Genomic DNA, 17,962 nt, shown 5'->3' on the forward strand with positions numbered 1-17,962 from the left:
GACCCACTTTCCCATCAGCTGTGCTTACTGATCTACATTAGTTCTTGGTCCTTCAGTGACTCAGATTTAAATTTCTCATTCTCTCTGTATTTCTCATCCCTATCTCTGTAATTACTGCAGCCTTACAACTCTCCAAGAACTCTTAGGTTTCTGCAACTCTGAGCTCTTATGCAAACCCCACTCCCTTTTTCCCCAATCATTGGCAGCCATGCCTTCAACTGTCTAGACCCTATGCTCTGGAATTATTTTCCTAAACCTCTCCACCTCTGCATCCCTCTCAGAGCCTCCTTAAAACCCACCTCTGACTAAACTTTTGGGCATCCCTCCTAATATCTCTTCCTTTGATTTGGCATTGATATTTGTATGATTACACTTCTGTGAAGCACCTTAGGATGTTTTTCTATGTTAAAGGCACCATATAAATACAGGCTATTGTTCTGGAAAGCTTTTACATTTTCAAGGCTAAAAGTAAATGTACAATAAATATATAAATGCTGTGGCGATTTTTGAAGATGAAAATCAAACTTCAATAGATTTGGCACAAAGATAATTCTGCCACCTCTTTGACTCTCTACCTCTCTTTCTTCCTTTAAGACACTCCTTAAAACCTATGTCTTTGAATAAGTTTTTTTTCATCTGCCCTATTAACTCCTTATGTGGCTTAATGTCTAATTTTGCTTTATTTAGCTCCTGTGAAGCTCCTTGGGATGGTTTATTATGTTAAAGGCACTATATAAATATAAGTTGTTTTGTAGAATATTTAGGTTTGCGAGTTGCAACGTGAGTGATGATGATGAGCATACCTGCTGGAAAAGGACTCTGCTATGGTGTACCAGTGTGAGACACATACATACATTCTGGTTCAAAATATCACCCCCTTTTCAAAAAATCTACATTCTGTTGCTGCAAATTTCCATCATCTGTCCTGCCTGGTCCCTTTTTTGGCATATACACCAAGGCAAAGACATATTTTCCTATTGGACACAGTCAAAAGTTTAGAAGAAACATTCAAAAGCTTTTTAATCTATTTCCTTACAAAAACATAAGTTGCATTAATAGTTTTAGAATATATAATTGTTACATATTTATGACTATTATAATTGAAGAGGACCCCAGAAAATTGAAATTTTGCTAAAAGTATCTGGTTCAAATTTGCTTTTGTAATATTTACTGCACTATAAGGTGTGTGTGTGCGCATGCGTGCATATTTTATATTTAAAATATAGCCTGGTGGTCTGTGCTATTACTTACACTGCAAACAACATGAAATACTTTCATATTTTAGGTTTGATTTCCTGGTCACTGTATTTGCATTTGTTGGAATAGTCGTCTTAGCTTTTGATATGGAACCATTCTACTTCATTGTCATCCTGAGACCACTTCAGCTGCTAAGGTTAGTAACCAATTCGTTGCCTGTATTTATCTCTTTCAGATAGGCAATTCTACTTTCCTAATTTACAAAGTGCTGTTTTTTAAATTTACCTTGATCGTGAGAAAATGTACTTGGCTTTTGATTCTGAGATTTATGCCTTTAATACATTTTTTTATTATGACCTTGTTTTTGGATTCTTGTCTGAGAAAATAGACATGCATTTGCAGTTGAAACTAGGAACAATATTTACACAACCAGACAAAATACACCAAAAAGTTCTAATTTCATTCATATTTCTATTCAATAGATGTGCTAAACTGTTACTTTGAAAGTTGTTTTATTCAAAAATGAGTCAAGTAGTATACAAGTTTTGCATTCCCTTCTTTGAATTACTAGGGGTAGATTTTCAACTTACTGCCTGGGGTTATGGAAACAGTCCAATATTCATTTTCACAATTGAAATGAAGATCGAGCGGCTTCTAGAATATATGGCTGATCCACAAAGCCAATTTTACACCTGGGTGGCAGAATGATAATCTATCCCTTTGGGTTGAAATTGTAATATAAGGTCATATCCACTTAATACAAGAAGGACAATTTTATTTTGTAGTATTGCTTTGAGCTATTAGGAGTCTAAGTTGCTGAATGATCTTAACTCCAATTTCCAGATTATTTAAGATTAAACGGAGATACAGGGATGTTCTGGACACAATGTTTGAACTACTTCCCAGAATGGCCAGGTATAGTCCATGAATTTATACAATTTTCAATTTTTAAAACAGTTCTTTTTTTCTATAAACTGTAATTTTTTTTTCCCCTGCCTTCCAGTTTAGGGTTGACGCTCATGATTTTCTACTACTCGTTCGCAATTGTGGGAATGGAGTTTTTTGGTGATGTTCTCTATCCTAACTGTTGCAAGTAAGTGTATCCACGGTGTTAAGAAATATTTAACTGTAACCTATATAGATTTTCACTGCAACACAAGAACTTGACCACAGAGTATCGCAACTCTTCAACTCCTCTCCCCCGCACAGAAATGTATATTCCATGAAAGTAACTAAGACTTAGAAAAGCTTGTGCTTTTTTTCAGCAGAATGATTCCTATCTGTGCCTTTGGAACACTAAGTAACAGATTTGGAGTTTTGGCTATACTTAAATTTTTTCTAATTCAACACATTCTGAATTTGTAAATTGCATACAATCAGCACACTCCATTAATTTGTTACAGCCTTTCTGTCAGATCTGTTGCATGTCCCTGCTGTTTACCATTCTGCCCAGCTTTCTGATTTTGGTGCTGTACCCCCTTTTGTTGTCCTAGTGAAAAAAAGCACTGGGATTTTTTTTAGCAGATGAACTATCTCAGCTTTCATAGCAAAATGAAAGTCCTCTTGCCACTAAAGATAATAGTACTGTTACATTCCTGCTATATGATAGTGGTATTGCACAACCTCTTGATTAAAGTTTATTCTCGGGATGAGGGCATTGCAGGCAAGGTTGGCATTCATTGCCAATTCCAAGTTTCCCTGAAGGTGCTGGTGGGCCACCTTCTTGAACCACTGCAGTCTGTGTGGTGAAGGTGCTCCCACAATTCTGTTAGATAATCTTTTTAGGGCTTTGATACAATTGAGTAGCGTTCATTCTGTTATGATGTGTTATTGTGGAAACAACCAGTGCTCAGTCTCAGTACCAGTTGGACAGCTGAGTAGATTGTGATATGTAGCATAAAGTGAGGTGAGTTGAGCACATGGAAGGGAAGTCAGATCTAGGCATGGAGCAGGCAAGGGCAAATCGGAGTCATTGGCAGAAGCAACATAATTTGAGTAGACACTGTTTTACATTTTAATTTTTCCAATTTCAGTCATTTAAACATGGCCTGTGGTTAAAACAACATTTAGAGATGCATATATGATAATCCTGTAAAATGCAATTACCTGGATTTATTGGCGGTACAGTGCAGCTCATTTATAGGAAACTGACTTGTTTGTCCATTTTTCCCAATGCCTGTTGTGAACACACAAATCAGATTTTGTTTACCATAACCTAAAGTGATTAGGATTGTCTTCAGTGTTTAATTAAATATTGTACAGCTCATATTCTCCCCAGATCTTTCCTGGCAGGCAAACTCAAATCCTTTTGTGTTGCTTTCTCCCTGTCTCACTCAATTCGTGTATACATTGAAACACTTTTACATTGAGCTCTGCACCTCAGTACCCCCGACAAGGAGAACTACCAAAGGGCTAAATCTATGTGGGGATTCTAGGGGTCTGAAAGGTTATCAGATTTTTGAATTCATAAGTTTTTGAGCACATTGATCCAGATTTTGTTATGAATGGCGATGGAATGGCTTTTGCCATTCACTTCGTGTACAGTTGCTGACAGATTTGTCGCAGGCTTGTCAGTGGAGACTTTTTGTTATTGGGCGTCTACTCCAATGTGGCACACTCTCCGGGAGATCTGTGACATCCGTGGGCAGGGCAAGCATCAAGAAGGCACTTCTACCAATCAGATTGAAGAATTCACACTGAGACTGTAAAACAGGAAGTAACAGACAGGAACTATAAATTACATTTAAAATCATTGTGCAAGAAGCAAAATAAAGATTGGGGCATACACATGGGATTAGGGGGAGGCATAAAAGAGAAAAACAGAAAAAACTATAAATAACGTTTCTTTTTAAAAAGAAATCTACGACAGATTTCCATGTTTAACTGCAGATGCTGTCAGTTTTACCCTCTAGTAACAGAAAGTGCTGACAGCCTTGTCGTTATAAATACAGCAAAATCCCTGTCATTTTTCTGTTGCAGTAATTTTTAAGGAGAGGCTTTCTGCAATTAAAGCGCTATTTTTCTTTTAAGTAGCTGACTCTGTCTGTCATAAATTAGGAATAAGGGTTTCCAGGTCAGTATTTGCAGGGGTACCCCAAGCAAGATTTGATAACCATCATCCTAAAAAAGCAAGAAATAATGTACAAAACCACTCCAGTACTCACTCTCAGTGATTCTTTACCTCTGCATTAGTGATATCCAAATTCTTCCTGTAATTAAAAAAAAAACTTACAATATATCAAAGCCACAAAAACGCTGGTTGTGCACAAGATTTATCCAGAACCAATAATCCTGTCTGAAAATACCAAGGAAAAATATATGCACATTACCATGTTTTGACTGGGTGGATGCAGCTTACTCAGTTTATTACACTGTTTAGAGAAACCATGCCTATAATAAGTGGAGTTTAATGTATTGGCAATTACAGTTGTCCATCTTGATTCAGTGGTGCACACTTGCTTCTAAGTCATAGAATTGTGGGTTCTAGCCCCACCTCAGAAACTTAAACCTATCATCTAGGCCGATACTTCAGTGCAGTGCTGATAGAGTGCTGTGGAATTGGAGATGCTACCTTTCAAACGAGATGTTAAAGTGAGATATCATCTGCCTTCTGATTCTCAGTACCCATTTGATGAATAGAAAGGGAATTCTCCTAGTATCATGGCCAACATTTATGCCTCAACCAAATTGACTAAAACAGATTATCTAATCATTTAGCTCATTGCTGTTCGTGTGCAAATTGCCTGCTGAGTTTCCCAACATTACAGTAATGTTACTTCAAAGGTACTTCATTTACTGTGAAGCAGTCAATAATTAGACAAGAAAGGTCATGCATTTAGGCATGTAAAGGCTGAGAAACATTGAAATTAAGCTCTGTTGAAATGCCCATATATAAAAAATATACTCTCATTGAGTTCATAAAGATATGCCACTATTACATCATCTACTTTGATACTTTGGTCAAACATCCAAGGCACTATTGTGAACTAGAAGCACCATCTAGTGGATAAGTGAAGAATTACTGCTGTCCCAAAACATTTTTACAGCCAATTAAGTGCTTTCATTCCTTACATGTATTCTTCTAGAAAATCTAGGAGTTTGCCTGATGGATTAATAGGCAATTGCTTATTGTGCCATACAGAACAAAAGGTTTCAGATTTGTTTCCCAGCCTGTGCTGAACTAGCTGACCTCAGTTAGGGCAGATATTTGGGCACTGCAATTGACTTCAGTGCCCCTCGTCAAAAGAAGTAAAATATCAGGCAAGGTTTTCATTGCTGCTTGACACATAATGACTGATGCTGGAAAGTGTGAATATGCAGGTGTAGGGTGAAGACAGCTTGGCTGCAATAAGTTCCAATGTTCAACCATCTGCAGAAACTCACCATCTATTGATATAAGTGGAGAATGATCCCTTAGAAATCAGACCCCAGCAAGAGCCTTTTTAAGAGAGGAAAGAAAAGAATTGGAGCTATGAGGAAATTCTAGCAGGATACCTGTTCATGTAAAAAAATGATGTCAAATATCTCAAAATACCCATCAAAATATTGGTTTTATTAATATTTGAATAAAGTTACTTCTATTAGCAGAAAGAGTTTTTTTTTCAGGTGGTTTGAGGGAGAAGTACATTGTAGAATACACTTGAGAACTTGGTCCAGATTTTGCAGTTGTAATGATGGAAAAAACTGTCATTGTACTCTATTACAACTGTGAAACTGACAGCAACTTCTGACGTTTGCACATGTGCATTTAAATGCAGTAATCCAGAATTTGCTGTTAGTGTTTGCCTGTTCCTCCACAGGGTGTACAGTTGAAGTCCCTGCAGATGGCAATCTTTAGAAATCACAGAAGTGACGAGGACTTCCCTTTTTACACTGTAATATCACTTTTAACACACTCCAAGAAAGTTAGGTGTATCTGGGATTTAATGGCATACTAAGTCATAACTACTGCTGAATGACCTCTTTGGCCCTGGAAAACTAATTGTATATTTGTGTAATGTCAAAATGTTTCATTATGATTAATTACATAGTTTTTTAATACAATATATTTGTAAAAGTTTGATATTTCAGCTTTTAATGTGTATGTCCCAATCTTTATTTTGGTCTCTGTAAAACTGATAAAAATGAAGGATAATCAGTGCATTTTGCGTTCTCGTTTACTGTCTGTGAGGATTCTTTAATCTCAATGGCTGCTTACCCTGCTTGATGACATTACTGTTGCTGGACGCCTAAAGATCGCCTTAGCTTCGCAACAGATTCAAATTAACCTTGGGAAAGGGGTAATCCATGCCACAGAGATTGCTAAATCTTTATGGGCAGCTTTCTTCAAAGTCAGCAGCGAGCACAGTCACTTCATTGCTGACCACAAAATCTGGGCCTTTATTTCCATTCAGAAAGGAAATTATTATACTCTGCCTCAGTTTGCCTGCCAGCGTAGGCTATCCCACACTGCAGGAACGTATGGAGACGAGCTGTTAAGTAGGGAAGGAAAACCTGCATTTAAAATAAAATAACTCATTAACATTATTGTTTTAGTGGTAGGAAAACTACTCCATTTGCTTTTCTTGATAAACAAAAATGTAGCTGAGCAGAAATAGATAGGAATGGTTCATATCGACAGGATACCATTGAATGTTACTCCTACATTAGATGAAATGCGATCAACTTAACAGTTTAAGTCATACAATAATACCATAGTAATTTTTGGAGTCTTTTAGTTGATACTCAAGTCACTTTGCCTCTATGACCCTCGAGAATATGACCCAGTTCTTTGTCTACAGTAATAGCATGGTCGCAGATTTTTATCGCTGGGAAAATCGGACCATTGGTGACAGAACTGTGATACAAGGGTACTACTCTCTCAATAACTTCAATAACATCCTTAACAGTTTTGGTGAGTAAAGATTAGTTGTTGCTTTATTTAGGACAGCATGCAATAAAAACTCAGAAAATAATCACATCTTTTTCCCTTTTTTAACAGTAACTTTGTTTGAGTTGACTGTTGTAAACAATTGGTATATAACCATGGTGAGTTTTCTTGAGATTAAGCATCTTTCCCAAAGATTCCACTGAATTACTCCATTAAATGTAAACGTTTAAATGTAAATGTAAAGAGAAATTAGCTGTAGCTCTCTCTTCACAGGAAGGAGTGGTATCTCAGACTACACACTGGAGTCGCATTTACTTTATGACTTTCTATATTGTAACTATGGTAAGTAAAGGTGCCTGTAGTTGTTTTGTTCTTCCTCAATACTACAGTATTTATAATTTATAACTTTAAAATTGTTCACTAATGAACAATAGTAAAAATGTGACATTTTTCAATTCATAAAGGGTTTTTGAGGTTAAGGAAAACTATCAGTCGCAGTAAAAACAGAAAATGATGGAAAGACTCAGCAGGTCTGGTAGCATCTGTGGAGAGAAAAACAGAGTTAACGGACTGAATTTTACACCGCCCCAGCGGGTCGGATGGGTGGCATGGGGGCAGCGCAAAATTGAGCAGGAGGCTCCGGGAGGCCTACCCGCCCCGCTCCCGCTTCTGGTCAACTTTACGGCGGTCAGGCGGTGGGGGGGGGGGGGTGCGGTGGGGGTGTGGAATGGTCAGCCCACCTGAGGCTGCCTCCATGGGTATTTTATCCATGGCAAGCAGGCATGTTGGGGACGTGAAAGGCCACCCAGTGATAGCTGCCGTCTTTCCACGAGCCGGGGGGAGAGGGGGGCCATGGCAGTCGGGCACAGGGTGCCCGATTGTGGGCCGCCTCACCTCCCAACCCACCCCTGGGAACCAAGATACCCCCCTCCCCCCAAACAACCAGGGAGATTGGTCGTGCCCTGGTGAGGCATGCCCAACACTCCCTCCTGGCTCCATGTCGTCGGCTAGGCTGCAGTCCTAGCAGTGGCCATCGCTGCTGGGACTAAGAGCTACCAGCCCGCTGATTGGCCGGCAGCTCACTGAGGCAGGACTTCTTCCCTCAAGCGGGTGGAAGTCCTGTCTCAGGATAATTAAAGCCCGGGGACCCAGTGGCATCAGTGGCGAATTCCCATCTGCCTAAGGTAAAATCCAGCCCAACATTTCAGGTCTGTGACCTTTCCTCAGAACTGGGAAAAATTAAAAATGTAATAGGTTTTGAGTATTGGAAAGGGGAACTGAGAAGAAGAACAAAAGGGAAGGTCTTTATTAGGCTGGAGGGCAGGAGAGATTAAATGGCAAAAGGTTTCATGGTACAAGACCAAAGGAAGTGGTAATGGGGAAGTAAAGAAACAAAAGATGTTTGTCGAGGAGGTGTGAACAGTATGATCCTGAACAACTGCTGGCCAAACACAAAGTAAAGGAAATAAGAGAGAAGACAACCAAACAAGCAAAGAAACACAAAACAAAATGGGGGCAGAGGTTATGATCAAAAATTGTTGAATTCATTGTTGAGTCCAGAAGTTTGTAAGGTGCCAGTTGAAAGATGAGGTGCTGTTCCTCAAGCTTGCGTTGAGCTTCATTGGAACACTCAGCAGCTAAGGACAAAAAGGTTAGAGTGGGAGAAAAGTGGAGAAATAAAATGACAAGGCAACTGGAAACTCAGGATCACACTTGCATACTGAATGGAGGTGTTTCACAAAGTGGTCACCCAGTTTTCTTTTGGTGTCCCCAGTATAGAGAAGACCGCATTGTTAGCGGCGAATACAGTATAGTAAATTGAAAGAAGTACAAGTGAATCGCTGCTTCACCTGGAAGGAGTGTTTGGGGCCTTGGATGGTGAGAAAAGAGGAGGTATAAGGGCAGGTGTTGCATCTAATTTACACTGGGGAAACCAAAAGCAGTATGGGTGACTGCATGGCAAAACAGCTCTGTTCAGTCTGCAAGTATGACCCTACTCTTCCAGTCATCTGTCATTTTAATTCTCTGCCTTGCTCCCACTCTGATCTTTCTGTCCTTGGCCTGCTGCAGTGTTCCATTGAAGCAAAATGCAAGCCTAGGGAACAGCATCTTTCAACTGGGCACTTTACAGCCTTCCGGACTCAACATTGAGTTCATAACCTCTGCCCCCATTTTGTTTTGTGTTTCTTTGCTTGTTTTGTTGTTTTCTCTCATTTCTCTCTCATTTACTTTGCATTCAGACGGCAGCTATTCAGGATCCTGCTGTTCACACCTCCTCTAGACACTTCTTTTGTTTCTTTACTTCCCCATTACCACTTCCTAAGACTTTCCGCCATGGGCGGCACAGTGGCGCAGTGGTTAGCACCGCAGCCTCACAGCTCCAGCGACCCGGGTTCGATTCTGGGTACTGCCTGTGCGGAGTTTGCAAGTTCTCCCTGTGACCGCGTGGGTTTTCGCCGGGTACTCCGGTTTCCTCCCACAGCCAAAGACTTGCAGGTTGGTAGGTAAATTGGCCATTATAAATTGCCCCTAGTATAGGTAGGTGGTAGGGGAATTGTGGAAAGGTGGGGATGTGAGAGGGTAATGGGATTAATGTAAGATTAGTATAAATGGGTGGTTGATGGTCGGCACAGATTCAGTGGGCCGAAGGGCCTGTTTCAGTGCTGTATCTCTAAATAAAAATAAATAAACCTGTTGACATTTAATCGCTACTGCCCTCCACCCTATCACAGCCCTTCTCTCTCGTTATTCCACCCACCCTCCTCCTTTTCAAAACCATTACATTTCTAAGTTTTCCCAGTTCTGATGAAAGGTCACAGACCTGAAATGTTAATTCTGTTTCTCTCTCCACAGATACTACCAAACCTGCTGAGTGTTTCCATCATTTTCTGTTTTTATTTCAGAATTTCTGCATTCACAGAATTTTGCTTTTGTATCAAGTCTTATAGCACTCTTCATGAGTAGAATTGCACTTCTTTTCTTTTTTAAAGTATTTTTTTCTCTGCTTTTCAAAAGTCTGGATGACAAATTTCTACAGTCAACGACCATGTGCCTCTGATTCAGTTAGGCTGAGCCATAATACATAAGTCAGTGTTTCCATTCAACCCACTGTCAAGGAGATCGGATCCCTTGCTTGTTCCTGGTGGAAACTGGGCAATCAGTAACTTCGATTATTAGTGCAAATGAATGTCTGGGAAGATACAGCTTATAGCACTTGAAATAAAGCCTTTTGAAACCCACAAATACCTCTATTCAAGAAGGGAGGAAGACAGAAAGCAGGAAATTGTAGGCCAGTTAGCCTAACATCTGTCATAGGGAAAATGCTTGAATCCATTATTAAGGAGGTAATAGCAGGACATGTAGAAAATCATAATACAATCAGGCAGAGCCAACGTGGTTTTGTGAAAGGGAAATTGTGTTTGACTAATTTATTAGAGTTCTTTGTTAAAGTACCTAGCAAGGTGGATAATGGGGAACCAGTAAATATGGTATATTTGGATTTCCAAAAAGCATTCGATAAGGTGCCACATAAAAGTTACTACACAAGATGGTGTTGGAGGTAACATAGTAGCATGAATAGAGAATTGGTTAGCTAACAGGAAGTAGAGAGTCAGGATAAATGGGTTGTTTTTAGGTTGGCAAACTGTAACTAGTTGAATGCCACAGGGATCAGTGCTGGGGCCTCAACTATTTACAATCTGTATTAAGGATTTGGGTGAAGGAACCAAGTGTATGGTAGCTAAATTTGCTGATGACACAAAGATAGGTAGGAAAGCAAGATGTGAAGAGGACACATGGATTGAGAATTGGTTAACAGACATAAAACAGAGTAGGAATAAACGGGACAGTCTCAGGTTGGTTGGCTGTGACTATTGGGGTACTGCAAGGATCAGTGCTTGGGGCCCAGCTATTCACAATCTATATCAATGATTTGGATATGGGGACCAAATGTAATATTTCTAGGTTTGCTGATTACACAAAACTAGGTGGGAGTTGTGAGGAGGATGCAAAGAAGCTCCAAGAAGATTTGGATAGGCTAAGTGAGTGAACAAGAACATGGCAGATGGAATATAATGTGGAAAAATGTGAAGGTATCCACTTTGGTAGGAAAAATAGAAATGCAGTGTATTTCTTAAATGGTGAGAGATTGGAAGTGTTGATGTCCAAAGGGACCTTGATGTCCTTGTTCATAAGTCACTGAAAGCTAACACGCAGGTGCAGCAAGCAACTATGAAGGCAAATGGTATAATGGCCTTTATTGTAAGAGGATTTGAGTACAGGAGTAAAGTCTTGCTGCAATTGTACAGAATCTTGGTGAGACCGCACCCGGAGTATTGTGTACACTTTCGGTCTCCTTACCTGAGGAAGAAGTTGCCGTGGAAGGAATGCAACGAAGGTTCACCAGACTGATTCCTGGGATGGCGGGATTGTCCTATGAGGAGAGATTGAGGACACTGGGCCTGTATTCTCTAGAGTTTAGAAGAATGAGAGTTGATCTCATTGAAGCATACAAAATTCTTAAAGGACTCGACAGGGTTGATGCAGGAAGGATGTTTCTCCTGACTGGGGACTATTGAACCAGGGAACACAGTCTCAGAATAAGAGATAAGCCATTTAGGACTGAGATAAGGAGAAATTTCTTTACTCAGAGGGTGGTGAATCTTTGGATTCTCTACTCCAGAGGGCTGTGGAGTCTCAGTCATTATGTTGAAGACAGAGATCGATAGATTTCTAGATATTAAAGATATCAAGGGATTTGAGGATAGTGTGGGAAAATAGGGTTGAGGTGGAAGATCAGCCATGATCTAGTTGAATGGCAGTGCAGGCTTGAGGGGCCAAATGGCCTACTACTGCTCCTATTTCCTATTTTCCTATGACAAAGGGATTTAGATAGGGTAAGCGAATGGGCAAAAATTTGGCAGATGGAGTACAATGTGGGAAAATGTGAGCGTGTCCACTTTGGCAGAAGAAGAGAAAAGCAGAATATTATTTAAATGGAGAGAGACTACAGAACTCTGTGGCGCAGAGGAATCTTGGAGGGTTGCGGGGTGGGGTGAGTCCTGGTACATGAACCACAAAAAGCTAGCATGCAGGTATTGCAAGTGATTGAGAAAGCAAATGGAATGTTGGCCCTTATTGCAAGGGGAATGGAGAATCAAAGTAGAGAAGTGTTGCTGCAGCTGTACAGGGCCTTAGTGAGACCGCATCTGGAATACTGTGTACAGTTTTAGTTTCCTTATTTAAGGAAGGATATAATTGCATTGGAAGCAATTCAACGAAGGTTCACTCGGCTGATTCTTGGGAAGAAAGGGTTGTCTTATAAGGAAAGGTTGAGCAGGTTGGGCATATACTCATTGGCATTTAGAAGAATGAGAGGTGATCTTATTGAAACATATAAGATTCTGAGGGGATGGTTCCCCTCATGCGAGAGTCTAGAACTGGGGGCATGTTTTAAAAATAAGGGGTCTCCCATTTAAGATGAATATGAGGAGGAATTTCTTCTCTCAGAGTGTCGTTAATCTGTGGAATTCTCTTCCCCAGAGAACAGTGGAAACTGGGTCGCTGAATATATTCAAGGCTGAGTTAGACATATTTTTGATCTACAAGGGAGTCAAGGGTTATGGGGGGCAGACAGGAAAGTGGAGATAAGGTCACAGTCAGATCAGCCATGATCTTATTGAATGGTGGTGCAGGCTTGAGGGCCCGAATGGTGTACTCCTGCTCCTATTTCTTATCTTATAAAACTCAAGTCCAAATGGTGATGGTTCTTATAGTCTATTTAGAGGGCCTCACCTACTGAGAGGAGCTTCAGTAGGGGTTAAATATTTGATTATTAGTACCAAAGGTTGACATATTACTCTTTTATCTTCCTCCACCTCCCACAGAACTACCAGCAATTAATGTACACATTGCAGGTAGAAGGAAACATCCTACAGCACCAATAGGCTACAGGAGTTGTTTATTACTAGGCCATATGTACTCCACTATCCCTTTGGACTGTATAAATTTAAATATATTAACACATTAGCCTTTGTCTGTGTTACTCCAACCACAGATGGTAGCTACTCACTAAATGGAGAATAATGGGCCAAAATCCTGGAACTCCTTTCCGAACAGTACTGTTGGATGTACCTACACCACATGGCCTGCAGTGGTTCAAGAAGGCAGCTCACCACCATCTTCTCCTGGACAATTAGGGATGGCAATAAATGCTGGCCTAGCCAGCAAAGCCCACGTCCTGTGAAAGAATTTTTAAAAATTAGTGTAATGTTTAATATGATGGCAGATGGATACCAAGAGACATTTTAGCTATTGGTATATGGGTTTGACATCTTTTTTCAATGGACAAGCATATCTCAATTTGAAGTGTTTCATTTGGGTAAATATTGAACCATGTTTCGTTCAGAATTCCTTCTTAACTTCTGCCATTTTTTAAAGTGTAGTGTTTTTGCAAATTTCAGCATTAATTTCAATGTTGATTGGTTTATAAATTCTTCATTTATATTCCCAACTTTACACATAACAGTCTATTGGTGCTGGTCTATCTGTCCTTCCAGTGATAATGTGGATGTGGCATGCATAAGAGACTTACAACAAAGTTCAGGGCATGCGAGGACAGGGTCCAGATAGCAGAACGGATTAAAGGATGACTACACTTCAGAAAATGGAGGTTAGGAATTAACAGAAGTTTCTTAGACTAGCAGAAAGTGGGAAATGATGCCCCACACGGATCCATGTCAGGATCACTGTTGTTCACCACATAAATCAATGATTTTCATGCAGATATCAGGAGTTTTGGGATGGAATTTTACAGCAGAGTGAAGACCCCGCCCACCGGCCAAAAAGACAGGGGCGAGCCCACCTCCGTCGGGCCTGAAAGCCACGCTGTAATTTTACATGGCTCAGGCCCTTAATTGGCCCTGAGTGGGACTTCTGCCTCTCTGAAGCAGGGAGTCCCGCCTCTTAAGAGCTGCCAGCCAATCAGCAGCCTGGCAGCTCCTCAGTCCCAGCAGCGCCACCAGGAACGGTGGCCACTGCTGGGACTACACCCAGCCAGAAGAGGACCGTGGACGTCCGCCATCATAAAGATGAGTGCGGCTTTGGGCCTCGCCAGGGACAATCAGCTGGGCCCTGGTGAGGTGAGTGGGGGTCGTTCAGGAGGACGGGGGAGGTGCTTCAACAGGGACAGCTTGTGTTGCTGGGGGGGGGCCTTCTGTGGGGCACAGTTTTTACATTTAATTTCTTAGCTTCCAAGGAATAAGTAGTTTCCTTATTCTTCTTACCAAAATGAACCACCTCACACTCGCTGTATTGAATTTCCTTTTCTATTGCTGTTTATCTGGTTTTACTGGGTGGTGTCCACAGGTGTTGAAGTCAAGTAAGTAAAATACCAGGAGTAGCGGGAGGAGGCTCTTAAGTGGCAATTAATTGGCACTTAAAGGCCTCAGTTGGCCTGGGGTGGGCGGGCTGTTTGTCAACTCACCCACCGCTCATAAAATTACAGTGAGAGCGGGAAGGCAATGGGAACGGCACCCGCCACCTCCCACACAATGTTATGCCCCACCCATGCCACACCACCCCTACCCCGCCTCAACCTCCAGCCCACTCCTGGGGGGGGTGTAAAAATTTGCAGGTGATGCCAAATTGGGGTTTATATTAATTGGAGGACTGCATCAAATTACGGGAAGGCATAAAACAGGCTTTTAAAGTGGATGGATAAACAACAAATAGAAAAGGAAATTCAATATAGCAAGTGTGAGATTGTTCATTTTGGTAGGAAGAATAAGGAGACCACTTATTCCTGGGAAGGCAAGAAATTAAATGTGGTAGAGTTGCAAAAGGATCTGGGACTACAGGTACTTAAGTTGCTAAAACAAGATAAGGGCATCTTTTTCTTCTTCTTCATTGGCCTCCTTGTCTCGAGAGACAATGGATAAGCGCCTGGAGGTGGTCAGTGGTTTGTGAAGCAGCGCCTGGAGTGGCTATAAAGGCCAATTCTAGAGTGGCAGACTCTTCCACAGGTGCTGCAGATAAAATTGGTTGACTGGGCTGTTTCGCAGTTGGCTCTCTCCTTACGCTTCTGACTTTTTTCCTGCCAACTGCTGTCTCTTCGACTCGTCACGCTTTAGCCCCGCCTTTATGGTTGCCCGCCAGCTCTGGCGATCGCTGGCAACTGACTCCCACGACTTGTGATCAATGTCACAGGACTTCATGTCGCGTTTGCAGACATCTTTAAAGCGGAGACAAGGACGGCCGGTGGGTTTAATACCAGTGACGAGCTCGCTGTACAATGTGTCCTTGGGGATCCTGCCACCTTCCATGCGGCTCACATGGCCAAGCCATCTCAGGCACCGCTGGCTGAGTAGGGTGTATATGCTGGGGATGTTGGCCGCCTCGAGGACTTCTGTGTTGGAGATACGGTCCTGCCACCTGATGCCAAGGATTCTCCGGAGGCAGCGAAGCTGAAATGAATTGAGATGTCGCTCTTGGCTGACGTACGTTGTCCAGGCCTCGCTGCCGTAGAGCAAGGTACTGAGGACACAGGCTTGATACACTCGGACTTTTGTGTTCCGTGTCAGTGCGCCATTTTCCCACACTCTCTTGGCCAGTCTGGACATAGCAGTGGAAGACTTTCCCATGCGCTTGTTGATTTCTGCATCGAGAGACAGGTTACTGGTGATAGTTGAGCCTAGGTAGTGAACTCTTGAACCACTTCCAGAGTCTGGTTGCCGATATTGATGGATGGGGCATTTGTGACGTCCTGTCCCATGATGTTCGTTTTCTTGAGGCTGATGGTTAGGCCAAATTCGGTGCAGGCAGCCGCAAACCTGTCGATGAGTCTCTGCAGACACTCTTCAGTGTGAGATGTTAATGCAGCATCGTCAGCAAAGAGGTGTTCCCTGATGAGGACTTTCCGTACTTTAGTCTTCGCTCTTAGGCGGGCAAGGTTGAACAACCTGCCACCTGATCTTGTAAGGGCATACAGGGTGCGAAATTCGTAGGTGTAGTGCTGCTGGAGCTGGCATTGTATAAGCCTTGCTTCTTCCTGGGGGTGTGCAGTGGGGATACTATCACATACTATCCTGATGTCACACAGCCCTACCAGCTGATGAAACACCAGACTTCCTAATTTGGACCATGCAGGTCCATTGAACAAATTCACACATCTCTCTACAAAGATCAAGCATTAAGCTGAAAGGTGGGCCCTGCATCAATGCCATTTAAAGGGCCAGGCACCCAAATTGCTGTTAAGGTAATCTTCATATCCTGTTGCAAAGCGTCTAAAATTACTGTGGAGTGTTCCTGGAGGTGTTGTGGTGAGTTCTTAGATTTGGCAGTGAGTGTTTCTGCATCCTTACAGGCATGGCAGAGGATTGGGTGACCTGCTCACAAAAAGGTTGCATCAGGTATGAGGCTTGCAGTTGCAGTGCCTGTGGGTCTGCAGGAATACAGGAAGATGGAGCAGAGGCTGCAGAGAGGATAGGCTCTTTGCAATGTCCTCTGCCAAGTTGGAGCCAGACTCCCCCATGCTGCTCGACAGTGACAGAAGGCTGTCTGGCAAGCCAACCAATGCACCCAGCATCTCAGTGTGCATGCCTACCAACACTGTCCTGTATGCTGCCCCACTATGGCCTTCATCTGAGTCCCCTGTAGTAGAACTCATCTGCGACCTCACCCTTCGGTGAGCTGCTAAACAAACCATCCTATACCCCTGACCTGGCTGCAGCCCAGTTATGCCCACTGGCTCACCACATGCTGATCCTAACTGTATACTTGTCTCCAAGGTATGCGCAGTGCCAGTATCTAAAGTGGTCACTGTGAGTAACATAGAGTCAATTATGGCACAGAAGGAGCCCATTCAGCTCATCAACTCAATGCCAACTCGCCACGCAACTATGCTGCCAGTCCCACTCCCCTGCTTGATCCCAGTAGCCTTGCAAGCCTATTTCCCTCAGGTGGCCAGCCAACTTCCTCTTGAAGTCATTGATCGTCTCTGCTTCCACCACGCTTGTGGGCAGTGAGTTCCAGGTCATTACCACCTGCTGTGTAAAAAAAAAAGTGCTTCCTCATATTAACCTGCATCTTTTGCCCAAAACTTTCAATCTTAATCCCTAGTCCTTGTACCATTTGTTAATGGGAACAGTTTTTCCTTGTCTAACTTATCTAAGCCTGTCATAATCTTGTATTAAATCTCCTTTCAGTCTCCTTTGTTCTAAGGATGACAAACCCAGCTTTTGCAACCTAACCTTGTGACTAAAATCCTCTATCCTTGGAATTGTTCTGGAAATCTCCTCTGCACCCTCTCAAGGGCCCTCACATTCTTCCTGAAGTATGGTAACCAGAACTGGATGCAATACTCCAGTTGGGGCCTAATCAGAGCTTTATAAAGATTCAGCATAACTTCCCTGCTTTAGTACTCAGTGCCTTTATTTATGAATCCCAAGCTCCCATATGCTTTACTAACCACTCAATATGACCTGCCACCTTCAAAGATCAATACATATGCACTGCCAAGTCCCTCTGTTCCTCCACACATTTTAGAACTGTGCCATTAAGTATATATTGTCTCTCCCTAATCCTTCTACCAAAATGCATCACCTCACATTTGTCAGTATTAAATTCCATCTTCACTTCTCTGCCCATTCTGCTAGCCTATATATGTCCTGTTACAGGCGATTCTTATCATCCTTACTCTTTGTCACACTTCCAAGCTTGGTGTTGTCAGCAAATTTTGAGATTCTACTCTGTATTCCAAGATCCAAGTCATTTTAGAGATTTTAGAGATACAGCACTGAAACAGGCCCTTCGGCCCACCGAGTCTGTGCCGACCATCAACCACCCATTCATACTAATCCTACACTAATCCCATATTCCTACCACATCCCCACCTGTCCC

At 42.1% G+C, this 17,962-nt stretch overlaps 1 protein-coding gene and 1 long non-coding RNA gene across 4 annotated transcripts in view; one reads left to right on the forward strand and one right to left on the reverse strand.

The window, feature by feature from the left end:
• tpcn1 (two pore segment channel 1) overlaps positions 1-17,962 on the forward strand; it is a 149,656-nt gene that overhangs the window by 102,968 nt on the left and 28,726 nt on the right. For all 3 annotated transcript variants that reach the window (XM_068055114.1, XM_068055116.1, XM_068055117.1), the window contains exons 18-23: positions 1,286-1,393; positions 2,041-2,112; positions 2,201-2,290; positions 6,978-7,090; positions 7,178-7,224; positions 7,340-7,408. In XM_068055114.1, coding sequence (XP_067911215.1) covers positions 1,286-1,393; positions 2,041-2,112; positions 2,201-2,290; positions 6,978-7,090; positions 7,178-7,224; positions 7,340-7,408 — 499 coding nt within the window. The remainder of the gene's footprint in view (positions 1-1,285; positions 1,394-2,040; positions 2,113-2,200; positions 2,291-6,977; positions 7,091-7,177; positions 7,225-7,339; positions 7,409-17,962) is intronic.
• Positions 3,713-4,608, reverse strand: LOC137382993 (uncharacterized). Its single transcript, XR_010977318.1, has 3 exons — positions 4,527-4,608; positions 4,362-4,406; positions 3,713-3,899 (listed from the first exon to the last, which is right to left on the reverse strand). It is a non-coding gene; the product is annotated as an uncharacterized lncRNA (long non-coding RNA).

The sequence above is a fragment of the Heterodontus francisci genome, chromosome 23 (genome assembly GCF_036365525.1).
Source record: "Heterodontus francisci isolate sHetFra1 chromosome 23, sHetFra1.hap1, whole genome shotgun sequence".
Classification (NCBI taxonomy): domain Eukaryota; kingdom Metazoa; phylum Chordata; class Chondrichthyes; order Heterodontiformes; family Heterodontidae; genus Heterodontus; species Heterodontus francisci.